Source organism: Micromys minutus (assembly GCF_963924665.1).
Source record: "Micromys minutus genome assembly, chromosome: 32".
Lineage (NCBI taxonomy): Eukaryota > Metazoa > Chordata > Mammalia > Rodentia > Muridae > Micromys > Micromys minutus.
This window is the reverse complement of record NC_137967.1, coordinates 5,533,366-5,559,773: the sequence shown is the minus strand read 5'-3', so window position 1 is coordinate 5,559,773 and position 26,408 is coordinate 5,533,366. Positions and strand designations below refer to the sequence as shown.

General features: G+C 53.9%; 3 protein-coding genes across 6 annotated transcripts in view; all 3 read left to right on the top strand.

The window, feature by feature from the left end:
- LRRC4B (leucine rich repeat containing 4B) overlaps positions 1-15,065 on the top strand; it is a gene marked incomplete at both ends in the record, with an annotated part of 19,012 nt that extends 3,947 nt beyond the window's left edge. The window contains one exon of the mRNA XM_080908584.1: positions 13,239-15,065. Coding sequence (XP_080764710.1) covers positions 13,239-15,065 — 1,827 coding nt within the window. The remainder of the gene's footprint in view (positions 1-13,238) is intronic.
- A 2,685-nt stretch (positions 15,066-17,750) lies between these two features.
- On the top strand, positions 17,751-19,902 carry ASPDH (aspartate dehydrogenase domain containing; the record flags this gene model as incomplete). The annotated part of the gene is made up of 7 exons (XM_080909098.1): positions 17,751-17,814; positions 18,331-18,475; positions 18,703-18,787; positions 18,873-19,022; positions 19,097-19,317; positions 19,395-19,549; positions 19,859-19,902. The coding sequence occupies 7 exons, from the start codon at positions 17,751-17,753 to the stop codon at positions 19,900-19,902; spliced, it is 864 nt and encodes a 287-aa protein (XP_080765224.1).
- Positions 19,903-20,288: 386 nt separating this feature from the next.
- JOSD2 (Josephin domain containing 2) lies at positions 20,289-23,823 on the top strand. 4 transcript variants are annotated; one of them, XM_080908564.1, is made up of 6 exons: positions 20,334-20,401; positions 20,564-20,621; positions 21,018-21,180; positions 22,604-22,729; positions 23,272-23,466; positions 23,566-23,823. In XM_080908564.1, exons 1-6 carry the CDS (start codon positions 20,360-20,362, stop codon positions 23,663-23,665), a joined length of 684 nt encoding a protein of 227 aa, XP_080764690.1. In that variant the 5' UTR covers positions 20,334-20,359; the 3' UTR covers positions 23,666-23,823. The 4 variants fall into 4 exon arrangements, with proteins under 4 accessions (XP_080764691.1, XP_080764692.1, XP_080764690.1 ...); XM_080908565.1 differs by lacking the exon at positions 20,564-20,621 and having other exon boundaries at positions 20,289-20,401; XM_080908566.1 differs by lacking the exon at positions 20,564-20,621 and having other exon boundaries at positions 20,291-20,401; positions 21,021-21,180.
- The last annotated feature ends 2,585 nt before the right edge of the window (positions 23,824-26,408 follow it).

Sequence of the window (26,408 nt, the reverse complement as noted above, 5' to 3'; positions counted from 1 at the left end):
TTCCAACAAGTGCTTTACCGCTGAGCCACGCCCCCAGCCCCTCACTGGAGGATCCAAGGCAGGGGCTCTACTGGCTGAGCCACGCCCCCAGCCTGCTTTCACTTTTTATTTTGAGACAGGTTTTCACTGTTGTCCCGGCTGCCCTTGAACCTACTCTATAACCTAAGCACACTGTAAGCTTGTCATCCTCCTGCCTCGTGCCTATGAGGATCTGAGATGCCAGGCCCGTACCACTAAATCTGGGTGGGTTTAGGGTTTTTGAAATAGATTCTCACTATGCCTCTCAAGCTGGCCTTGAACTCCATCTCCAAAGAGCTGAGACTACATGCACATATCACAGGCCTGGCTTCTAGTGTGGTTTGATAAGCACACAGTATTCATGTCCTCCGGGAGAGACTAGTGAAATGGCTGGGTACCCACACTCTGGGTGCTGTGCACTCGTCGCATGGGGAGCTGGGGAGCCGGGCAGAACGGCTCCGTCCTAGAGCTCTTGCCTTGTTTCTGGTCCCAGCACTAAACCCAGCTCACTTCTCAGTTCCACGTGGAGATGTTCGTGCCGATCTTCCCATTGCTCTAGATTCAACCCTTGTGATTTGTTCTTAGAAGTGGGCCTGCTGGCTTACAGTTCAAGATCACAGAAGCACTACCCGGTGGTGTCATTTGGACACTATCTGTGCCCTGTGCATACAGGCATGTGTGCAAACACACACATACACACACCCTCAACATACCATCTTAGAGACCACACACATACACACAACATACCCTCCTTAAAGACTACACACACACACACACACACACACAACATATCCTCCTTAAAAACTACACACACACACACACCCTCAACATACCATCTTTAGAGACCACACACATACACACAACATACCCTCCTTAAAGACTACACATACACACACACACACACACACACACACACACACACACACAACATACCCTTCTTAAAAACTACACACACACACACACACACACACACACCCTCAACATACCATCTTAGAGACCACACACACACACACACACAAAACATACCCTCCTTAAAGACTACACACACACATACACATACCCTCAACATACCATCTTTAGAAACAACACACACATGTACCCACTTAACATAACATCCTCAAAATCTACACACACACACACTCAACACATACCATCCTTAGAGACCATGCACACACACACACACACACACACACACACACACACACCATTGCCCGATTACTGTCTTGTCAACTTGTCTTCATGACCACCCTTGCCCCGCCACCATTCCCTTTGCATCCTCAGCACCCAGAGCAAGAGCAGTGAGCAGTAGGCTCTCGGCAGACATCCGGCAGACATCGGAGAGCAGATGGGAGGCTGCCCCCAGCTCTTCCCTCTACTGAGCAGGGCCCTTGTCCCCTCAGCGCCCGCTAGGGAGAACCTGCATGGCTGAGAGATTCCCACCACCTGTTCCCACAGTCGCCTGGCCTGGGGGTGCCATGCAGAGGGTGGGGCAGGAAGAACCAAACAGGGCCCTGGGGACCCTAAGAGTATTGACAGGATTCTCTCTAGCATGTGACCGTTGTGGTTACGTGTGTAGGCCTGTGGGAAGAGTCTCTAACACAGATCAGGGATAATAAGTGGTCCCCGTAGGCTGAAAGGGGAATCTTCTCACTCGATTTTATTTAGATTGATTGCCAAGTTTGTGATGCTGAGGGCGGGGCCCGGAACATTTTGTTTTTCTTAAATCTGCAATTTCCCACTGGTCCCCAGTTGTCCGAATGGGCTAGACTCCACAACCTAATAGAACATGTGTCCCCAGGGTTACTCTGGTCTGGCAACAGACCACCAGGCCCTGGAGAAGTTGGGGTGTGGGAAGCAGAGGTAGACGACCACCCCTCTCTCCCCTCCTCTTTTCTGGAAGCTGCTCCACCTGGCTGGGCTCCTTACTGAAGCACCCTTCCCCTCCCCCTTTCTGCCCACAACCACCCTCAGATAGTCATAGTACTCACTACCTTCCTGCTGCTGTGTGTGTATGTGTGTGCATGTGTGTGCATGTGTGTTTGCATGCAGGTGGTCAGAGTTCCATCCGCTGTGTCATTCACTGAGAGTTGTCCGCCTCGTTTTTGAGACAGGGAGTCACACAGGCTTAAAACTCACCAAAGCAGCTTAGCCGGCTACCCGGCCAGTCCCTGTCTCTGTTTCTCTGTGCCGGGATCAATACTGTGAGCGGCAGGCCTAGTCCTTTATGTGAGCGCTGGGTATTGAACTTAGTCCCCGTGTGCGCATTCACTGTCCCCAGGCCTTGCAGAGGGGCTCCATGATGGCTTCTTCCAGGGAAAGGTCTTAGGACCATGTGTACGTTTAACTCGCCAAATGCAGCTGCCTCCACAGAGGCTCCATGCGGTCCTTCCACCATGACCACTGGAAGGAAAGAGAAGGTTCAAAGGCTGCCCATTTGAGGATGGGCTCACAGCCAGCATCCCATACCTGGGAGTGAGTTACCCAAGCTCCTTCTCCACAGCCATGGCGAAGGAAGGAGTTTCCCCGCACCCTCTCTGTGAATTCTGCATAGGTGTTTTACAGCGGGGTCTCGAAGAAGATTGTGAGACACTTAGACATGCCCCGTATGTGACACTGAGCTCTCGGTAAGGTGTGGAGCTCAAGAACTGACTCAAAAGGCGGAGGCAGGAGGATTGCCAGGAGTTTAAGGCCAATGTGGGCTACATAGTGAGATTCCATTTCAATCAACTGATCAATCAATTTTACTGAGCTTTCGAAAATAGGAGGAACTCCAAACGGTTCCCTAGTGTTAATATTTTAAAACTTGCCAGGGACGGGGTTTGGCAACATGCTCCAGCTGTTAAGAGAACCTGCTGCTCTTGCAGAGGACCTGGGTTCCATTGCCAGCACCCACATACTGTCTGAGAACCTCCTAACTTTAATGTTCTTTTCTGACCTCTGAGGGCACCACACACACACATGGTACAAATACACACATGCAAGCAAAATACTCATATGCATAAAATACTTTAATTGTTTTTTTAAAGAGTCGTTCTTGCAGACCTATGTTCATGTCTGAACACTTACACAGCCACCCACAACCACATAGAACTCTAGCTCCAGGAGGATCTGACGTCCTTCTTTGGCCTTTGTGGGCACTGGACACATGTAACGTACATGCATACATGCCAGCAAAACACCATACACCTAATAATAAATATTTCCTTGTTTTGGGTGTTTGTTGAGACAGGGTTTCTCTGTGTAGCCCTGGCTGTCCTGGAACTCACTCTGTAGACCAGGCTGGGCTTGAACTCATAGAGATCCACCTGCCTCTGCCTCCCGAGGGCTGGGACTAAAGGCACGCACCACCACCCAGCTATAAATAAATCTTTTAAAGAACCATTTCACAAGGAACGCAACAAAAATACTGCCCATGCTTCTTTCTCAAGGCTGCTCTTTGTGGGGAATTTAACTTCTCTGTGACGTCTTGTTTTCTAAACGTTTGCTCACTGAAAGCCTCCGATCCGCAGTCAGGAGAAGTAACCAGAAACAGCCAGTGCAAAGCCCGGCATGGTGGCAGAGGTCTGGCTTCACAGATGCTCAGGAGCCTGGGGCAGGAGGACAGCCATTTCTCAAAATAAAATGTAAAATTATGGTTAGCGTATAGCTCAGTCGGACTACCCCTGCCTCAAACCCCCCAGGTACTGAGTGTGGTCAAGGGTAGAGCCCCTGCTGTAGATACTTGAGACAGAGGCTGTCATCTGGTCTGTCTGGGAGGGGCCTGGGGAGGCCACACACCTGCCTCCAGTGACCGAGATTGGGTTTTTCCTTCTCCATCCTCTTTTCTTCTCTGAGGTGGGGCTTCGTTTACCTCAGGCTGGCCCTGAACTCAGTGCACTGCAGAAAATAATCTCGAAGCCCTGGTCCTTCTGTCCCCACCTCCTAAAGGCTGAGATGACAAAAAAGTGCCACCACGATTAGTTTATAGAGGGTGGGGGATGGGACGCCGTGAACACTTCACCAACAGAAGTTTCCCAGCCCCCACCCCTGACATTCTTTAGTGTGTGTGTGTATGGTGTGTACAGTGTGTATGTGTGTTGTATGTGTGTTGTATTTGTGTGTGTGTGTGTGTGTGTTATGTGAGTGTACATGTGGTGTGTGTGTACATGTGGTGTGTGTGTGTGGTATAGGGTGTGTGTGAATGTTTATGTGTGTGGTATGTGTGTGGTGTATAGGGCATAATGTGTGTGGTGTATGTGTGTATGTGGTGTGGTGTGTGTGTTGTGTATATGTGGGAATGTTTTGGTATGTGTGTGTAGTGTGTGTGGTGTATGTGTTTGTGGTTTGGTGTGTGTGTGTGGTATGTATATAGTGTTTGGGGGGGATGTTGTGTGTGTGTGGTGTGTGGTATATTTGTGTGTGTGGTATATTTGTGTGTGTGGTGTGTATTTGTGTGTGTGTGGTGTGTGGTATATTTGTGTGGGTGATTTATTTGTGTGTGGTGTGGTATATTTGTGTGTGTGTGGTGTGTGTATTTGTGTGTGTGTGGTGTGTGTATTTGTGTGTGTGTGGTGTGGTATATTTGTGTGTGTGTGTATGGTGTGTGTATTTGTGTGTGTGTGGTGTGGTATATTTGTGTGTGTGTGTGGTGTGTATTTGTGTGTGTGTGGTATATTTGTGTGTGTGTGGTATATTTGTGTGTGTGTGTGTGTGTGCACTTATATTTGTATTGTGCTCATATAAGTGTGGAGGCCAGAGGACAACTTCAGACACCATTTCTCTGGTAGTAGCCACATCCTGTGAGGAGTCTCTCAGTGCCTGATGCTCAGCTGTCAGGCCAGGCTCCCTGGGTAGTGAGCTCCAGGGATCCCCAGCCCAAAGTGACAAGCACCTGCCACCACACCTGGCTTTTTTTTTTTTGTAATGGATTCTGAAAATCAAACTCCGGCCCTCCTGCCAACTGGGCAAGCGTTTTGCCAACTGTGTGTAGGGGGAAGGGGGCTTAAATAGAGTTCTATTTTGTAGCCCAGGCTGGCCTGTAACTTCCCATAACCCTCTTGCATGGTGGGTCTACAACCATAATACAGCACGCCCTTCCTCTGAGTTCCATCCTCTCCATCCCATGCCCTGGCCCTGGAAACACTGACCGAGAGGTTCTTCAAACACAGGCACCTTCCTCCTTCTGGGGTGCCCTTCCCCACCAGCTCATCTACCCATCAGTCCCCATGTGCTCCGTGTCCAGGGACATACAGGGCCCACGCCCCACCTCAGGAACATTGTGGGAACTGCCCAGACCTCCACTTCATCCTGGGTAAAGTGAGGCTCACAGGTCCCCTGTCAGAGCTACTGAAAAGTCTGGGGGTTTGGGACTAGGGGTGTGGTTCAGTTGTGTCCTCAGCTACAACAGGACAGTGTTCATCCCCAGCATGGCAGGAAACAAAGCCATGGTGGCCCACACCGTTTATCCCATCTCCACGTGTGCAGCGTGTCCATGTGTGAACACCTGGGACTGTGGTGTCCGCCTGAGGACCATGCACTCCTCCGTCTAGACCTAGGCCCTGAGACTCCACCTCCATGAATGAAGTCAAGGCCTGGAGCCATCTTTGCAAGCCTGTGAATTCTCCTAGTGAGGAGAGGAAGGAGGAGGGGACCCACCAACCCTGCAAGCCCTTCCTCAGCACAGACAGAGCACTGTGAGGCCCGAGAGGGTGAAATACAAGGGTGACTTAGTCAGGAAGGGGAATTAGAGCTCAGCTTTTTCAGCACAGCTCCTCATACTTCCTAGTTCACAGCAAGCCCTGGCCACAAGGGAAGGAAAAGAGGAAGGGAGGGAGGGAGGGAGGGAGGAAGGAGACCAGTCCAAGCCTGGGTGACTAAGTTGCCAATCTGGTGCCAACACATGGCCCTAGCCATGTGTTAACCACTAAAGAATCCTGTGGAAGAGGAAGGCACCTTATCAAAAGATAAGAGAAAAACACAAGAAGCTGTCATTGAAACAGCTGGGAGTTTTATTTGTGTGTGTGTGTGTGTGTGTGTGTGTGTGTGTGTGTGATATGTGTATGTGTGGGGTGTAGGGGTGTGCACTGTGGGTGTATTGTGGTGTGTGTGTGTGTGTATACGTATGTGTATGCATGGTATGGGCATATGTAGATGTGTGGTGTGTATGTGGGGGAGTGTGTGGGTATATATGTGTGTGTGTGCTGTGGGTGTATGTATGGTGTTTGTGTATGATATGTGGGTATGGTATGTGTATATGTGTATGTGTTTGTGGTATGTGTGTACAAATGTCTGTGTGTGTTGTCTGCATATGGGTTGTGTAGATTTATATGTGCGTACTTTGTGTGTGGTACATTGTGTGTATGTGTTGCGTGGGCATACATGTATAGACCAGAGATTGGTATCAAGTATCTTCTTCTGTCCCCTTACACCGTTTTTACATAGTTCACTTATATGGCTAGATTGTCTGGCCACCCAACCCCACGGGTCAGCCTGCATTCCCAGTGTTGGGGTCACAGATACACCAAGATTCTTCTGTGGGTTCTAAAGATCACACTCAGGGTGTGGTGGTCTGCATGGCCAGCACTTAACCGAGTCAGCCAGCTCTCCAGCCCAGCATCTTTTAAGGTTAAAAACAAACATTTGTGTCACCAAAGCTAAAAAGGAACCATAACTCATAAGCTTGCTCAACTTTTTTCCCTGCCTCATTACATTCAGGACGCATGAAAACAATTTATCTTAATAGCATTAGGATGAACGGTCCACTTAATCATTTTCCTACCACAGTTAAATTTTTAATAAAGGATCTCCTGATAGTTTGTTTTCTTAAAAGCCCTAGCAGAACACAGTGTGATTCACTCAACTCCAGTCCGTTATAGACTGAAGGAAGTGTGTGGTGCTCTGAGGGGCCAGGCTACAGGAAGGGCTGGGGCCAGGCTCCCTTGCCTGAGTTTCCACTAGGTCCTCAGCTCTTGCAAGGAACCAGGCAACAATCAGCAGGTCCTAAAGGACTAAGGGGATAGATGTGGCTAGCTGGGGCCTGTCATTCTAGACCCTGGGCCTCCCTTTCTCTTTTGTCACAGCAGGGTTGAACAAGAGGTGGGGGGCTCCCTGCTGCAAGAGTCATCGCATGGTGTCTGGCAAGTTAGGGTTCTCCTGAGGAACAGAATGGATGGATGGATGGATGGATGGATGATAGATAGATAGATAGATAGATAGATAGATAGATAGATAGATAGACAGACAGACAGTCAGACAGTCAGATTGATAGACATTCAGACAGACAGACAGTTCAAGAGACAAACAGACAGACAGACGCTCAGACAGATGGTCAGACAGCAGGATTGTTTAGAATGGCTTACAGCCCGTGATCCAGCTAGTCCAACAACGGCTGTCTACCAGTGGAAAACTCCAAGAGTCCAGCAGTTGTTCAGTCCACAAGGCTGGGTGTCTCAACTGGCCTTCAGTAGACACTGGAATCCTGAAGACATTAATGCTGGTGAAGGAGGGGACTTGCCAGCGAGAGCAAGCAGGCAGAGAGCATGCTTCCTCCTCCCGTGTCCTTTGTATAGACTATGTCACTCGAGGCTTTCCCTGGGGACAGATGTGGACAGGAGAGACACACTCCTGACTTCAGAGAGACCATCGTATGATAATTCATGACCCTCTATGGGGTAATTGTGGCGCTTCCAGCCTCAGTGCAGGGATGGACCTCAGTACCCCAATACTGTCTGAAACAGATGCCAGCCTCAGATGTCCTCAGAGGCAGGTGTGGCCCAGATTAAAGGTGGGTCCGTGTTAACACTGGATCTTCCCACTTCAGAGGTCCAGATTAGAAGTAGGTCTTTCCATTTCAAATGATGTAACTAAAACGAAAAAGAAAACTAGCCCTCCGAGTTGTGCTCAGTCATTTGAGTCTTAGTTAATTCCAGGTATAGTCAAATTGACAACCAAGGATCACAGTAGCTTTGTGACCCTGACCCCAGTCTGGGAGGACATCAGGAGTGCTCCAGATGGCATTGGGGTACTGAGGCCCATCACCCCAGCATGCTGCGGATGCCACAGTTACACCATTATAGATGACTAATTACCATACTATGAGCTCCATGAGGTTAGAAATGTGTCTGTCCTGTTCATATCTGTCCCAAGGGAAGGGCCAGAATGACATAGAACCTCTCAAAGCATCCAAAGCATCCATCAAAGCCAGTGTGGTGGCACCTGCTTGGGGTTCCAGGGCAACCAGGGATGTTTGGCAAATCTGTCTCAAAAAAGAAAGAGAAAAAGAAACCTAAGAAAAAAGATAGCATTTGTTTGTCTTAGACAATGTTCTCTTGCTATGAAGAGACACCATGACCAAGGCAACTCGTAGAAGAGAAAACAGTCAATGGGGGTGGCTTACAGTGTCAGAGGTTTAGTCTCTTATCATGACAGCAGTGCATAGCAGCATGTGGGCAGACATGGTGCTGAGAGTTGTACATCCTGATCAGCAGGCAGCAAGGAGGGATGGAGAGACAGACGCATTACAGACAGACACTGGGCCTGACCTCTAGTGACACACCTGCTCCAACTAGGCCACACCTGCTCCAACTAGGCCACACCTCCTCCAACTAGGCCACACCTCCTCCAACTAGGCCACACCTCCTCCAGCTAGGCCACACCTCCTCCAACTAGGCCACACCTCCTCCAGCTAGGCCACACCTCCTCCAACTAGGCCACACCTCCTCCAACTAGGCCACACCTCCTCCAACTAGGCCACACCTTCCTCCAACTAGGCCACACCTCCTCCAACTAGGCCACACCTCCTCCAACTAGGCCACACCCCCTCCAACTAGGCCACACCTCCTCCAACTAGGCCACACCTCCTAATCACTCCAGCAGTGCCACTCCCTAAAGACCAAGCCTTCAAGTATATGAGCCTATTGAGGCCAATTCCTGTTCAATCCACCACAGTGTTCAAGGGCAACCACTAGAGAGAAGAGGCCACCTATAAATTCTAAAGCAGTAGAGGAGAAAAGGAATCATAAGAAATCCAATCCTCAGGAGAGGCAGAAAAGGATAGGCGCAAGCATTGTAGAAGTAATTCCTGTGGGCTCAAATGAGTGAAGCTTCTAGAGTGATTGCCTGTCACGCATGAAGCCCTGAGTTCGATCTCCAGCCCTGTATAAACCACTCCCTTATAATTCCAGCACTTTGGAGGTAGAGTTCAAGGTCTTCCTTGGGACACAGTAAGTTTGATGACCTTGTCTGAAACTCATAATCTTGCCTTACTGAACTCATGGCAATCCTCCTGCCTCAGCTTCCCAAGTACTGTCTGCCACTGGGCTTCAGTCTCTGGCATTGTCACCCATGCTGAAAGATGAGCAGGCAAGTCTCCAGCATCTCTGCTGCTGTCTAGCAAGGGTCTGTGTTGGTAACTTTTCTCACTGTTATAACAGAGTATCTGACAAAAGCGATGTCAGGGTAGGGGGTTTCTCTGGACTCTTGACCCATGGTTCTCTGGGTGCTGTCCAACAAGTCAGTAAAGGCAGAGTCGGGAGTGGGGAGGCAGCTGGTCACACTGCGTTCAGTCCCCGGGAGCTCAGCTCAATCTCTCCTTTTATTTAGTCCGGAACTCGCCGGTCTGTAAGAGGGTGTCACCCACATTCAGGATGGGTCTTCAAATCCAGTCTAGAAACCCCCTCACAGGTGCACCCAGCGTCTCGTCTCCTGAGCGATTCTCGCTCCCATTAACTGACTGCATTCCACATCACCGGGCCTATTCGCCTTCAAACCTGGCTCTGCCACCCCAGCACTGCACTGAATGCTGCGCATACAGACCTCATTACCACGGCCTCCTCACGGTCCAGACAGGAACATGGCATGTCAAACCAGTGGCAGCCAGTGTGACGGGGCTATTAAAAGCTAAGTCATAAGTGGGACCATGTGGAGTAGGTGAGTAAGCAGATACCAAAGATGGCTTTCCTGGGGGCTCCAGAGGATGCAGGGACCGTCTCAGGAAACTGCCAAGAACTCAGAGTATAACCAGTGAAGGGGACCTGTGTCTGTCCCTGACTGGAAGGGAGGATGCAGAGAGAGCAGGGTGTGTTTGTGTCTGTGTCTGTGTGTGTCTGTCTGTTTGTCTGTCTGTCTATGTGCCTGTGTATTTGTGCCCGTGCACACTGAAGTCACTGCAGTCCGAACTGCACCTTGGATAACTCTGGCCACCAACTGCAAAGGAAGACATTGGGGGAGGGGAGGAAGCAAAAGCCAAAATGCAGGACAGGCATTGATCATGACCTGCTGAGCTAAAGATTTAGAACAAAGCATCCCTGTGGGATTGCAGTCAGTACTCATCTGACCGCTGAACAGAGAGTCTCACATACGACAGGCAGGTGCTTTACCACTGAACCACACCCCGTCTCCTTACCGGGGGATTCTAGGCAAGGATTCTATCACTGAGCCACACCCTCCAGATATGGGCTTTACTGATCTCCCAGCATTTCTCTATCTAATCAACTGGATTAAACATCAGTTGGGATTGATGATCCCAGCACACGCCTGTGTTCTCAGCTACCTCGGTGGCCAAAGCAGGAGACTTGGCTTCAAGTCGAGGCCTACAAAGCAAAATCCTGTCTTGAAAACCTCCAAAGTTTAAAGTTTAACCATATATAATTTTGTAGACATAGAAAAGTAGATTGAGGGCTGGAGAGAAGCCGGGATGCTTAAGAGCACTTGCTGCTCTTCCAGAGAACCTAGGTTCAGTACTCAACGTCCAGTTCCAAGGGATTTAGCGCCCTCTTCTGGTCTCTATGGGTAACACACACACATACACACACACACTCACTCATAGACACACAGACACACATACACACACTCACACACAGACACATATAGACACACACACAAACACAATACTCTCACACATACTCACACACGAGCACAGAGGCAAACACTCGTACACACAGCATTTTTTTTTAAAGAGGAGGAGGAGGATGAATGGGTGTGTTGAAAGGCTAACACAGCTCAACTCCTGTGTCTTCCAGGCTTTTCTTTCCTTGCTATGTATGTCTCCTTAAAAGGAGCACAGATGACACCCCCCCCCCACCAAAAGGAAAAAGGGGCCTGTGAATGCTTGTTTCGTTCATGGTTCTCACTTGGTACCAGCCTTGGCAGTGTGTCTTGAGGGGCCATCCTTCCTTTTCAGCCCTCTTCTCTGTTCCTTACTTGAAATCTCTATCCAAACTCCAACCACTTAACGTACCACAGTGAGAGTTCCTGAGTTTTCTTCTTAAGGGCTATGATATGGGTGGGGTTGAGACTGGTAGCCCAGGGTGGCCTCCAACTCACAATAATCCCCCTGCCTCAGATTTCTGACAGCTGGGATAAATTACACACATGAGTCCCCATCCTCTGCTCTCTCATCCCTCCTCATCTCTTCCCCCTAAAACCACAACAGCTCCGAGAACCATCAAGGAGCCTACGCTGTTCACTGTCCTCATGAAATGTGCTTCTGACTTAGCGGCACAAGTAAGGAGGCGTGGGTGTGACTCTGTGATCAGATAAACCTGAGAGCCTTCCAGGCTTTAGGTTCCCCAGCACCAAGAAAAAGTGGGTGTCCCAGACAGAAGTTCTGAAAGGGACTGCTTTCAAACCAATTCTGCTGCAGATGGGCAGTTCTGCTCTCAAACCCAGAACCAAGGCTCTAGTGGGTGACACAACCACACAGGCACCTCACACCCATGAGGGATACAACCAAGACGCCCTCCAGAGCAGGTAGCCCTGATCTGAACCCGGGGAAGATGGAAGAGTCGGCCATGAGAGGTGGTAGGCTGGTGCTTAGAACAGCAGATACATACATGCTCGGAGGCAGGGGTGAGCCTGAGGTTCTGCAAAGCTCGTCAGAGTGTGTGACACGGAGGAAGCGTGAAGCAAAGGGAAGGCGATGTCCACGAAGCACGAACTGCTTCAAGCCAGGGCCTTGGCTCCTTAGGGGAGCTTGAGCTAGGGTGCAGTCAGCAATGCCTGCTTGGCATGCAGTAAGTGCAGGGTTGCAGCCCCCAGCCCTGCTGCTTAAATCACACACTGGAGCGGGCCTGGAATCTCAACACTGGGTGGGAGCAGAAGGATTTGGAATTCGAGTCACCCATGGGTATGTGTGAGTTCAAGGCCAGCCTGGGCTACATGAGACCCTGACTCGATAATTTTTTTTTTTTTTAAGTTTGTATGGGACATCACTGTCCCCTGGTCATCTAGGTAGGCAGCTTGGATGGGGTAGGAGAACGTATTGTGCCAAGCTGTGAGTAGGGAAGTGTCAGGTTTGTAGGTCTAAACACCCTTGCAGAGGATGGGTGATGGGGGCGGGGTGAAGGTGGAGGCAGTGGTAGAGGGGAGGAGACAAAGAGTTGAAACACTAGGGGCGGGGCTTCAGGGCTGCCTTCTGCAGGTGCTGCTCTGATGAAGGATTTGGGTTAGTGGGCCAGGGCTCTTCTCCCTAGGGTGGCATGCCCTCAAAGCCCATGAGGCCCACGCTCAGGGTCCTGATGTGAAGAGAAGGCTCAGGAAGCTCCAACAGCGTGAGGACATGTTCACGGTCTCTCGTCAGCCTTCTGCGGCCCCCGCTTCCTGAGGGATTTGACCCTGGAAGAAGGTCAAGTGACAGGTCCCACAGCAAGGAAGGCGAGGCAGGGCTGGGAGGGGACAGTGGTGTTCGTTACAGTTGCGGCCTTGATTTCTTTATCTGTCCATCAAAACAGGAGGGGGACAGGCCCACCCAGCTCAACAACCAGAAAACCATGTAGTGAGCCTTTCTGGACAGAGAGATTTTAGGATGGTTGAAGGGTGAATGACAGGTGCATATGCGAAGGGCCACAGAAAAAGCACCAGTAAGTCAGGCATGGAGGCACCGGCCTGTCATGCCAGAGAGCTGGAAGCCTGGAGACGAAAAGTTTGAGGCCAGTCTTGGGAACTGAATGAAACCCTGTCTCCAAATACCAAGTGAAAAGACAGCTGGGGATGATGGTAGGGCACCTGCCAAGAATCCCCCAGTGAGGGGTTAGGGCGTGGCTCCGTGGCTATCAACCATCTAGAATCTTCCCGCGAGAGGCTGGATGTGGCTCAGTCACAGAGCCCTGTCCAGCATGTTAGAAGCCCTAGGTCTCGTCCGTAGCCCCACCCACTGGTGGCCGAGTCTCCTCCTCCTGCTGTGAGCGGGGAAAGTCCTGCAGCTCCCAGACTTGTCAGGTGTACTGACACGCGTCTCCCCGCAGGTGATCCGCACGGACACGTTCAAGCACCTCCGGCACCTGGAGATCCTGCAGCTGAGCAAGAACCTGGTGCGCAAGATCGAGGTGGGAGCGTTCAATGGGCTGCCCAGTCTCAACACGCTGGAACTCTTCGACAACCGGCTGACCACGGTGCCCACGCAGGCCTTTGAGTACTTGTCCAAGCTCCGGGAGCTGTGGCTGCGCAACAACCCCATCGAAAGCATCCCATCCTATGCCTTCAACCGTGTGCCCTCATTGCGCCGCCTGGACCTGGGCGAGCTGAAACGGCTGGAGTACATATCGGAGGCGGCCTTCGAGGGGCTGGTGAATCTGCGCTACCTCAACCTGGGCATGTGCAACCTAAAGGACATCCCCAACCTCACAGCGCTTGTGCGCCTGGAGGAGCTGGAGCTGTCAGGAAACCGGCTGGACCTAATTCGCCCCGGCTCCTTCCAGGGCCTCACCAGCCTGCGCAAGCTGTGGCTGATGCATGCCCAAGTGGCCACTATCGAGAGAAATGCCTTCGACGACCTCAAGTCGCTGGAGGAACTGAACCTGTCCCACAACAACCTGATGTCGCTGCCGCACGACCTTTTCACGCCCCTTCACCGCCTAGAGCGTGTCCACCTGAACCACAACCCCTGGCACTGCAACTGTGATGTGCTGTGGCTCAGCTGGTGGCTGAAGGAGACAGTGCCCAGCAATACCACATGCTGCGCGCGCTGCCATGCGCCCGCCGGCCTCAAGGGGCGCTACATCGGTGAGCTGGACCAGTCGCACTTCACCTGCTATGCCCCTGTCATCGTGGAGCCACCCACAGACCTCAATGTCACCGAGGGCATGGCGGCCGAGCTCAAGTGCCGCACGGGCACATCCATGACCTCGGTCAACTGGCTGACACCTAACGGCACGCTCATGACACACGGTTCCTACCGTGTGCGCATTTCGGTTCTGCACGACGGCACGCTCAACTTCACTAATGTCACCGTGCAGGACACGGGCCAGTACACCTGCATGGTGACAAACTCGGCTGGCAACACCACTGCCTCGGCCACGCTTAACGTGTCGGCCGTGGACCCCGTGGCTGCGGGAGGGCCCGGTGGCGGGGGTCCGGGGGGTGGGGGCGGCGCAGGGGGCGCGGGCGGCTACACCTATTTCACCACGGTGACCGTGGAGACGCTGGAGACGCAGCCGGGGGAGGAGGCCCAGCAGCCCCGAGGTACTGAGAAGGAGCCCCCGGGGCCCACGACTGATGGCGCGTGGGGCGGCGGCCGGCCTGACGCTGCAGCCCCGGCCTCAGCGTCCACCACGGCACCGGCCCCGCGCTCCTCGCGGCCCACGGAGAAGGCTTTCACGGTGCCCATCACGGACGTGACAGAGAATGCGCTCAAGGACCTAGACGATGTCATGAAGACTACCAAAATCATCATCGGCTGCTTCGTAGCCATCACCTTCATGGCCGCCGTGATGCTGGTGGCCTTCTACAAGCTGCGCAAGCAGCACCAGCTGCACAAGCACCACGGGCCCACGCGCACTGTGGAGATCATCAACGTGGAGGACGAGCTGCCCGCTGCCTCCGCTGTGTCGGTGGCTGCGGCCGCGGCGGTGGCTGGAGGCGCAGGCGTGGGTGGGGACAGCCACCTGGCCCTTCCGGCGCTGGAGCGAGACCACCTCAACCACCACCACTACGTGGCGGCCGCCTTCAAGGCGCACTATGGCGGCAACCCAGGAGGCGGGTGCGGGGCCAAGGGCCCCGGCCTCAACTCCATCCATGAACCTCTGCTCTTCAAGAGCGGCTCCAAGGAGAACGTGCAAGAGACACAAATCTAACCCCAGGCGCGCGGGGACGCAGGACGCCTGCCCGAGATGCTCCTGCTTGCCCAGCAGCCCTGGCGGCGCCTGTCTGTCCTGCAATGGGAAAGGACCTGGAGATCAGGAGTGGTGGCCCCGCCCTCCGCCTTGCCGCGTCCTCTGCCCACCTGCCCTGCCCGCCTCCTTCCAGGGGTTAAGGAGCTTCTTCGAGGGGTACCCTTTCCCCTCATCCCAACAACCCTTTTATGGCTCTTTCTTTTTCCTTTTTTTCTTTCTTTTATTTTTCTTTTGCAGTTTGACGCCTGTCCTTCCCTCCAACTCCTTCACCCTCAAACACAAGAGACAGACAACTTCACCAGAGCCCGGGGGGCAACTCCGACAGTGTCCCCAACAGCCAGCTCCACTCGCGGCCCTGGCCGGCCCCACCCACCCCACAGACTCTTTTGATACTGACGGGAGGTTTGCGTCAATCACTACCTGCTCTGTAATTACTTTAAAAAAAAACAAAAAAAAAACAAACAAAAAAAAAAAAAAACACGGAAAAAGTAAAAAAAAAAATTTTTTTTTTTTTGGGTCATGGAAGTATTGAGGAGAAGCAGAGCACAAAGACTCTGTGGGTGGGATGAGGAGATGATGGGGAGGGGACAGTGAATACTCCAAAATTACAGCTCTGGGACTCTCCATCCCCAAGATTGCAGAGAGGACCGGGCTCACCCAGCACACAGCAGCCCGGTTCCATCGCCCCAGCTGCACTCGCAGGAACGTGCTGGGGGCTCAGTAGCTGCCCTTCTCTGTGTCTCTGTCTCCATCCCTCTCTGACTGGTACCTCACACATCACACTCACAGCACACGAGCCAAGCCAGAAGGGACCTAGAACTGCAAAGCTCCGGGGTAGCATGGAACAACAGTACTGTGAGATATTGGTGTTCTGGGTGCTGTGAATCCAAGCCCACACTCCTGGCAGGGCTGGGCTCCCTCTGAAGCTTGGGCAGGAAAGCTACCCCACCCCAGCCTCTCCGGGCTGCTCCATGTGTGCCTCCCCAGAAGGGGATGCTAGCGTGCTGTTCAGTAAAACTTGCCCAGCAGCAGAAACTCTCCTAACTAGGCCATCTGCAGACATGGCCGTCCAGAAAAGACACCACTGACAGTCTGAAGGTCAAGGCAGCCACAGAACCTTCTGGGTGATACTACTGAGTGGTTGTGTCCCCACAAGTCCCCTTCTTTCCACACACATCCCTGGCTACTGGGGAGACAAGGTTTGCACGAGGGAGGTGCACAGAATAGATGGGCCTGGACCACACGAGGGACACTATAAACAGACCAGGGTACAAGGAGGGCAGTCACCTGCTGCGTCTGCAATCACGAAGGAGAAAAATGTGTAGCGAGGCCAGACTAGTGCTAGAGGGGGGACATTAGTGACATCTCAGAGTGGCCCTTGTATCCAAGGTTACCCAGGAGGTCTAGGGAAACAGAGAGGTAGCCAGAGTCAGGCACACAGCACACAGGCTCCTGGGCTGGCCTAACGCAGCCTGGCCTGTCATCCACACATAGCAGAACTAGACCATTTGTGGACACGGAAGGCCTCTGATGGGAGAGCAGGAATCTGCCTTCCAACCCCTATTCACACTGAGTTTCTGCCTCCTCTCCTTGTCCCCACCTCTTCCTAATGTTTCTAACTGCCCCCACCCCCGCATCTTCTCTCTCCCGCCCGCCCCGTTGCTAAGGGGATTCGTTATCTGTGACAACTGTCAGGTTCTGGCCCTATCTCCTTCCCCATCCGGCTCCTCTCGGCTGATGGAGTCTGGGGCAGAGCTGCTGCGCATGCGCTTTAGGTTCTCCATCTTTTCTGCTTTCTCTGCAACCATCTCAGCTAGGATCCTGGTTACCATGGCAACACTGCGGCTGTACCAGGTGGCAATGGGGGCAGGGAGCTGGCCTGCTGCAGCCTGCCGTGTCCCATGCCAGGCCTGCCAGCCAGTGTGGCTGGGCTCATCCTGGGGACACTTAGAGACTCCCCCACCCATGCAGGTCCCTTCTTCATGGATGGGTTAGGAAGCAGGAGAGGGGGTGGGGAACCAGGAATACAAAGAATCAGGAGATTATGGCCTCAAGGTGGGATGAGTGGTAGACAGTTAAGGTGAGCTCAAGGGCAATTAGACACTGGAAGGAGGAAGGGAACTCCAGCCAGGACTAAGGGGTATGGAGGACTGGGAAAGACAGGACACATGTGGAGCATGCAGGACCACATACATTCCAGCCAGACCTTTCCACTTAGACTTTAGAGGGGAAAAGGGAGATCAAGAGGTCTGTAGGGGGCCTGGTGGAAGACCTAAGTTCCCATCTCCACTTCTTTCCAAGCTTCCTATCCCAAGCAAAATGCAGTCTCCCTGACAACCTGCTGGCCAGCCTGAGGAGGGGGCATTGTAAAGGGAATTTTCTACCTCAGCAGGAACAAGAGAGCGTGGGCTGTACAGGAGGCAGTAGGGTAGTGGGCACACAGGGCCATGCAAGGCCGAGCTTCCAAGTCACCATGCCAGCCAGCCCAGGAGGGCAGAGGGCTCGAAAAGGACACACATCCCCACTCTGTTCCCTCCCTCGGTGGACAGTCAGGGTCAAAGTCCAAAGATCATTCACTGCTCAGGTTTGGCCCAGGGGCCAGCAAGCACAGCAGATCCCCTACTACAAGATAATGCGTTAAAGGCCATGGCCACCAGTATGGCCCCTCGAGTTCCTCACAAGGTGGGGGTGGTGGGCTACGGCCGCCTGGGTGAGTAAGAACCAGCCTGGGGCCTCCTTCTATGCCCCTGTTCCTAAGGTTCCAGAAACATCTCTGCCCCCACATATCTTTCACCCCAGCCTGCCTTCTGCCCACTCACTGGGCCTCCCTCCCTCTCTCTTCCTTGCTCTGTGCCTGTCTGTCTGTCTCTCTCTCTATCTCTCCTCCCTCTCCCTCCTATCTTCTGTTTGCCTTTCCTCTTGCTCTCATGTGTGTGTGTGTGTGTGTGTGTGTGTGTGTGTGTGTGTGTTTGTCTCTCTGTGTTTGTCTCTTTCTAGGTCTCTGTCCCTGTTTCTGTGTCTCTGTGTATATATGGGGAGGGTCTCTGTCTCTCCTTCTCCCTAGGTTTCTATGTATTCTGTCTGTCTGTGTGTCTGTCCATCTCTTCTCTCTGGGCTTCTGTGTATTCTGTTTGTCTCTTTCTGGGTCTCTGTCCCTCCTCCCCCATCTCCCTGACTCGGGAGTCTCTGTCCTTTCCTCGGATGTCTAGCCTTCTCTTCTCTGCAGGACAGTCCCTTGTGTCCCGGCTTCTGGCTCAGGGACCAGAACTGGGCCTAGAACTTGTTTTTGTGTGGAACCGTGACTCTGGGCGAATGGCAGGGACTGTGCCCCCTGCCCTGCAGCTCCATGACCTCACTACCCTTGAGGAAAGGTCAGTGGCCCACAGAAGAAGCCTTCCCAAAGCTGCCTCTGTTTCCCTCTGACCTTTGACCCTTTCTGACTCTCGGTGCACATAAAGATAGACTAGAATGCATCCACCATCCCACCTCCCTCCCAAGCCAGGGTAAGCAGCGATATCCCTCCAAACCCTCACCTAAGAGAAAGGAGGCCTGATTGATTCTTCTCCAAGGCCCTCCCCGTCCATATCTCCCTTCCCAGGCACCCTGACCTTGTGGTGGAAGTAGCTCATCCAAAACTAATTCATGAATCAGGGGTACAAATCCTTCGCCATGCAAACCTTCTGGTGAGCCTCCTCTGGGTTGGCTGCATCCCACCCTCCAGCAGTGATCGGGGTCTTGGCCTTGACTCTCTACCATACATGTCCCAAGGTGGGATCCCCCTCAGCTCTGGCTGACCAGACCACAGAGAGACAGCTCCTGGAGGCTTCAAACCACTGGGGCCACTCTGTGTTTGTGGCCCGAGGGGCCCTGTGGGGGAGTGAAGACATCAGCAGATTGGATTCAGCTGGAGGCCTCCAGGTGAGAACCATTCGAGCTGCAACCGGAGGGAACAAGTAAGAGTCTCGGTCTTCTGACACTGCCATTGCTTCCAGAGCCTTCGAGTCACCATGGCGACACATCCTGATGGCTTCCGGCTGGAGGGACCCCTGGCTACAGCACAGAGTAGTGGGCCCCGCACAGTGCTCTATGAGGGTCCTGTGCGTGGCCTCTGCCCCTTGGCCCCCCGAAACTCTAACACAATGGCAGCCGCTGCTCTGGCGGCCCCCAGTCTAGGCTTTGATCGTGTCATTGGGGTGCTTGTGGCTGACCTTAGGTGAGCAAAGGGAGTAGGTGGCATAGCTGTGTACGCTCCGGATGAGATGACTGACTGCTCTTCTCTGCTGACTGCAGCCTCCCCGACATGCACGTGGTGGATGTGGAGCTGAGAGGCCCCCCAGGGCCCACAGGCCGCAGCTTCGCCGTGCACACCCACAGAGAGAACCCAGCCCAGCCTGGCGCTGTCACCGGCTCTGCTACCGTTACAGCCTTCTGGCACAGCCTACTGGGTGCGGCCAGGCCCCTTCAAGGGTCCCTTGGCGTTCGTGCTCTGCAGAGCTCACATGTTGGGTGTCTCACCCCAGTTTTCTGTCTTTGCCCATCCTTAGTTCTCACTCCCAGGCTTTATGCGCCTCTCTTTGCCCGCCCCGCTTTCTCTCAGGGTCTGGGTCCCCCTCTAGGTCTCTCTATCCACAAGCCACATCCCTTTCTGAGTATCCTCTTTGGGTTGTACCACACTACCATTTTCTAAACTCACGTTCACCATGGTCACCTCCATGTGACTGTGTTGTCATCCTAGTTTTTCATTCTCCCCACAGGCTGCTGTCAGCTTCCCTCCAGACCTGGGATCCATCTCTGCTGAATCTGCTCCCCTACTACCCTTGCCTTGACTACTATGGGTCCTAGTAAACATCAGAGTTCTGCCCGCTGTTCTCTTTGGCCTCTTTGGTTCCTTGTCCCCACCACTATGTCGTCACGCTTCAGCTACACACCGTGTATGACGTCATAGCAGCAGCGTGTGAGCACATACACAAACCAGCCCCCTGAAAGCTATCGCGAGATCACTAGTTACTACATCTCCCAGAAACCTCTAGGCAGCAGTGAGCCCTGGGAGAGAACGAGAACTGGCCGCGCTGTCCGATGGGAGTTGTAGTCTCACGTGGCACAGCGGCCCCCAGCGGACTTCCGGACTGAGCGTCCTATTTAGACGCCCGCCGGAGGCCTTCGGGAATCGCAGTCCGGCGCGCACAAGTCGCTGGGAGCTGTAGTCCGTTCCGCCTGCTCTGTCAGCGTGGTACCTCCCGATCGCTGCCTAGGGAATGCGAAAGCGGCCGGTCCCAGGGAGCAAAAAGGCCGGCGGGGTGAGGGTCAGGCAAGCAAAGCCGGGTGGGATCGTGCCTGGTTGCCAGGTGACAGGAAGGAGGGGGGACTCCTGTTGCTTAGTGATTGGGAGAGGGCCTTGTTGTCAGGTGAAGGGAGGAGAGAACCCTGGTTATTGACCTAGGGAAGTCTTTCGTTGCTAGGCGACCAGAAGAGACCCTGTTACCCAGAGACGGGAAAGGAGGAGTCCTCCATTGCTAGGTGATCAGAAAACGAACGGAGTTACCAAGCGGGTGGGGTTGTTCTGTTGCTTGGGAACCAAAAAGGTATTATTTCCTAGGGACAGAAGGGGGCGATAGTCCGTTGCTAGGTGATGACCCTTTTGCTTGGAGACATGTAGTGGGGGTGGGTCTCTATTGCCAAGTGAGCAGATAAGAGCCTTTACACGCCCCGCCCCGCGCCCCCCAGGACTGGGCTCTAAAGGTGTCTCTATGCTCTGAAGACAGCCTAGGAAACAGGATCAGGGGCCTTGAGTCCTCCTAAACTAACCCCAATCCCCATCTCAATGGACCTTGCCCAGGGACACAGGAATCTAGAGACCCGGATAACCAAGAGTCTAGGTGCCTAACACCTCCTTGTCCCACCTCCCACCCCCAGCAGGAGCTGAGGAGGGCATGTCTCAGGCGCCGGAAGCGAGGCCGAGTCCACCCTCAGTGTATCACGAGCGGCAGCGGCTAGAGCTGTGTGCTGTCCACGCTCTCAACAACGTTCTCCAAGAGCAGCTCTTTAGTCAGGAAGCAGCCGACGAAATCTGCAAGAGGTGACTGCCATTGGTTCTGGCCCTGGAAGAGCAGGAGCCTGCCTGCCTGGGAGCCTAGCTGGGGGCCAGGGCTCAGATCCAGGAGCTGTTGCCTGCTCTTCCACCTGCTCCCCCACCTGCTGCTTCTCAAAGCCTCAGCCCCAGCTTTGACCTCAACCTCTCTTATCTGAGCGTCTGTCACAACCTCCCAGCTGTCTGGTTTTCTCCTCCTGCCCATCCTACACACAGCCCCACGCTGCCTGTCCCCTCCTCTGCTTCTACCCCTCTTTGGTTCCCCAGCGCTCCTAGGGAATAGCTCAGGTCCTTCAGGCTGAACTCCAAGGGCTAGGGCGCTCAGGTCTTTGCCTGCCTTTCTGCAGCTTCACCCTTCACTGTTCTCCTTGGCCCCAAACAGGCTATTCCCCTGTCACACAAGGCATTTTCCCCCTTCCTAGTCACTTGGGTGAGCTTCACGATTTCAGTCATCACTTTCAAGAAACTTTCCTAAGAATCTCTCTTCTCCATTCCAACCTCCAAACCGCAGGGTCCTTCTATGGGCACAGACATCCCAGCCTGTAGCCCATGCCCACATCCAAAGGCAGCCCTTATCCTCAAATTTTAGATTTGCTTTAGAAGATACTCATCTCTCCTGCCACCGGCTCTTTCTCCAGGGACACGCTCCACAGCTAGAGCTGAGGCAGATGGAAGGCTGGGAAACTAGCCATGAGCAGTCAGTTCCCTCCTGACACTGCTCACCGAGGGTCCAGTCCTACAGAGGAGCAGGGCCACAGAGCTGGGGAGAGCTAGAGGGGAGGCTTGGGCAGAAGGGATGGCTGGGGATGACTGGGTGCTAAGAGCTGGTGCTGAGGCTATGCAGGGCCTACTTGCCACCGGAGGAAGTGGGAGTCTGTCCTGGGATGATAGGGCACTAGGGAGAGCTCTGAGCAGGGTAGAGCAGGGTATTACCAAAAGAAAGAGGCACTCTGTTCAAATATGAGTATCCTTGTCGCCCAGAGACTCTGAGCACAGTCTCAGGTCTGAAGACTCCTCTCCCAGGAGAAATGACATCTGAAGCTGGTCTGGAGAGAGACCACAATGAGTGGGAAGGATGGAGGGGCAGGGGCTTTGTCCAGGGCACTTGGGAGTCATGGGAGAGGTGGAAATAGGAAGGGGGCAGGGCCGCTCAGGGCTTCTGGAGGTCAGAGGTGGGCTGGAGGGAGAGACTAGAGTCTGGGAAGGATTTCTGAGTTGGAAAAGACAAAAGCCTTAGCTAGTCCAAGAGTGCAAGGCTCGGGGGTAGAGGGAGAACAGGACGTGAGGCCTGATAAGCCGTGTGCGGCTTGAAGAGAGAGCTGTCAAAGGCCAGGCTCCCAGCCTCCTATTGTGTGGGAAGGTGGAGGCCTTTCCAGGATTTCAAACCTTGGCTCTGCCCCCTCACCCCCAGGCTAGCCCCAGATTCCCGGCTGAACCCCCATCGCAGCCTCTTGGGCACCGGCAACTATGATGTCAACGTGATCATGGCTGCCCTGCAAGGCCTGGGCCTGGCCGCTGTGTGGTGGGACAGGAGGAGGTAGGGCCTAGGCTGTGGGCTGCACTGGCTCTGGGCATGTGGGATGACTCAGGGTGGCTTGAAGGTAGAGAGGGGAAGGTTTTCTCCGGGGAGGCTTTGGCAGATGGGAACGTCTTAAAGTTATAAACTTGGTATCCAAACGAGCGACTCATGATGAAGGCGGGAAAGACAGAAGTTAAATCAAGTATAGTGGAGCCATCCCGTTGGCCCAAGGCAGGGCCGAGTTGGAAGCCAGCCTGGACTACTTATGGAGATCCTGGCTCAAAAGGGCCGACAGCAAAAAGCTGAGAGGATGCACCCAGAGTATGTGAGGTCAGAGTTCCGTCCCCAGCATTCCATAGGCTGTCATGGTGCGCATCGGGGATACCCGAGATCAGCCTAAACAAACCAAAGCTGGAGTCGACAGGTAGAGAAGAAGGTAATAGGTCAGTGGGCGAATAGACAGTCATTCTGGGGACAGAAGCAGGATCCAAGTGCCTCTGTGTCCCACAACCCAGACCTCAGTCTCTGGGACCTCATACTATTATCCCTCCCCTCCCCAGACCCTTGTCCCAGCTGGTCCTGCCCCAGGTACTAGGCCTGATCTTGAACCTACCCTCTCCTGTGTCGCTGGGGCTGCTGTCCCTGCCACTGCGCCGCAGACACTGGGTGGCCCTACGCCAGGTGGATGGCATCTACTATAATCTGGACTCAAAGCTACGGGCACCTGAAGCCCTGGGGGACGAGGATGGTGTCAGGTAAAGGAAGCGGCAGGATGGGCCAACACTGGAAATACCCCGCAAGGAGATGGACTTGCCTGACTGCAGAGACCTCAGTCTTCCCACTTTCCCCCTCAGGGCCTTCCTGGCAGCGGCCTTGGCCCAAGGCCTGTGCGAGGTGCTGTTGGTGGTGACCAAGGAGGTGGAGGAGGCTGGCTGCTGGTTGCACACAAGCTGATCCACTTCCTGTGAACGGCTGCCTGCTGCCACGGTCCTAAGTGCCCAGTGCCTGGAAAGGGTCTGCAACTCCAGGCCTCAGGAGGCCTGCACCCTGCCCTAGGGTCCCCATCCCCCGACCACTGCTGCCTCAATAAATCTGCTCTTTTGTTATCTGTGCCTGGGGATTGCTCTCTGTCACAAAACAAACCAAAGCCAACATGTTACCTCCCCAAATCAGAGTAATGTAAGAGGAAGCAGGGACCGCTCCACTTTAAGGTTTAGACCATCCGTAAGAAGGCAGGACAGCAGTTCCCCAAAGGTGACCGTGGGTCCAGCAGTCTTTGACCTCGCCCCTTGACTTCCCAGGTGCAGATAGGACTGGCTGTAACCAGCTCCCTTCAGGGACAAAGCTCCCGGATGCGGTGGGTGGCTGGGCAAAGTCACAGGGTCCTTAAAAGCAAGAGGAGGCCAGCCCAGTTTTCTGGCCCCCACAAGGAGGATGAGCAGTGAGGTATCTATCACTGGACAGAGCTGTTACTTTCTCAGGGTGTGCCAGGCCCCCTGAGTAGGGCCGGTTGGGCTCAGCCTTGAAGCGGGTGAGGGACAGATCGTAGTAGGGTGGTTGGAGGGGTGTTCTAAGGCACCAAACCTACAACTGGAGCAAGTCACAGTCACCCGAGCCAGGCATGCTCAAGAGGCTGCTAAACTTGAGGGGCCCCAAACTCAGAAGTGGCGGATGTGCCCAGAGTGCTGCGGCCCTTCCCTCATCACCACAGTTATTTGGGGACGTGTTGACAGGTCTATATGGGGCACAGTGGAAAAAGACTGGAGCCAGGGAAGGGCCCAGATCAGAGCACCCTGAACAAACAAGGTAATAACACCAGAGTCGCAGAGAGGGGCGGGAGATGGCCAGGATCTGGCCCTGAACCCCGGGGCCCGTAGGAGGCAAGGGGAGAGCCACTTCTCAGCTGATGGAACAGGCCTGGGCAGCAGGGACCCAGGCAACCCATTCAGGGATTACAGGAGAGGGAGGCCCAGCTTGGGGCATGACACCCCACCTTGGCCGGGCTCTACCCTAGTAATTAATTCATCTGGGGATGCAGGGCACACCCTGACACCACGCTAGTAAAAGGAAGGGATCCGAGGTGCTGCCGTCATGTGAAGGGCACGCAGGGCTGCCAGAGTCCAGCTCCAGAGTCCAGGACCTTTGCTCCTCTCTGGCTTCACCCTTGTCCAGCATCCTAGTTCCTCCCAGGGGCTCCTGTCTTTCTGTCTGTCTCCACACGTGTCAGAGTTAACCCTTTCATTCTCCACCACTCTGTGTGTGTGTGTGGGTATGTGTGTGTGTGGGTGTGTGGGTGTGGGTGTGTGTGTGTGTGTGGGTGTGTGGGTGTGTGTGTGTGTGTGTGTCTGTGTGTGTGTCTGTGTGTGTGTGTCTCTGTGTGTGTGTGTGTGGGTGTGGGTGTGAGTGTGTGTGTGTGTGGGTGTGTGTGTCTGTGAGTGTGTGTGGGTGTGTGTGTGTCTCTATGTGTGTCTGTGTGTGTCTGTGTGTGTGTGTGTGTGGGTGGGTGGGTGTGTGTGTGGGTGTGTGTGTGTGTGTGTGTGTGTGTGTGTGTGTTCTCCAGGATCTCTCCATGTAGCCTAGGCTGATCTCAAACTTGCCATGATCCTCTGTCTTCGGCCACCCAAGTGCTGGAGTTACAGGTGTGTCCCACCACACCTCACTTCACCATCTCTTCTCATGGCTCCAAAGGGTTTCTGGGCCTCTTGCCTTCTCTATGCCTCTTCCTCCCCTCTCCCTGTCCATCCCTCACCCCTGCCCCACCTGTCGCCTGTCTAGTCCCGGGTAGAGGACAGTTGGCAGGACTCCCTGAGTGTTTCTATTCTTGGCCTGAGTGGTGGAGCCTGTGACAGCCCAGGTGCACCCTCCGCTGTGACCAAATAAGGTCTTAAACGAGGGGCCTGTGGAGGGTGGGTGCAGGCCTTCACACTGATTGAATGCCTCCCATTTGCCCTTAGTGCAGACTTTGTGCCCTCACTGACACCCGACTTCTGAGAGCACCCTTGGCCCTAACATGCCTGACAAGGCCTGTCCTGAAGCTGGGGGCTCATGAGGCCTCCATGCTGACCCCCAGGGGCCTGGGGCACAGGCCATGAGGGGAGGCTGTGGCACGGCTGTCTGTGCAGCTGTTGCTGCCGGTGCTGACAGCTGAGGCTCGATTTAGCTTCGAGGCCGAGGCCTGGCCAGATAAGGTGTGGACAGAGACAGGGCCCGCCCCTATGGTGCCCCTTAAATTGCAGGATTTGGCTAGGGTTAGGGGCGCAGACACCAAGGCCAGGTGAGAGGGTCCTGCTGTGCTGGGGCCCAGAAGGCGCCCCGGTGTCTCTCCACCTGTCTGCTTGCCTCCTGACGGGGTTCCTTGCCTTCCGCGTCCTCCATCCTCTCCTGTGCCTTCTCTCTGCCTGTCTTTTCCTCTCTCTCTCTCTCTCACACGTGTGTGTGTGTCTGTCTCTCTGTATCTGACTCTGTGTGTCTCAGTCTTTCTGTGTCTCTGTCTCTGTCTGTCTGTCTTTCTGTGTGTCTTTGTCTCTCTGTATTTCTCTCTGTCTCTCTGCCTCTCTATCTCTCTCTCTCAGTGTCTCTCTATGTGTGCCTCTGTCTCTCTGTATTTCTCTCTGTCTCTCTCTCTGCCTCTCCATCTCTCTCTCTCTCTCTCTCTCTCTCTCTCTCTCTCTCTCTGTGTGTGTGTGTGTGTGTGTGT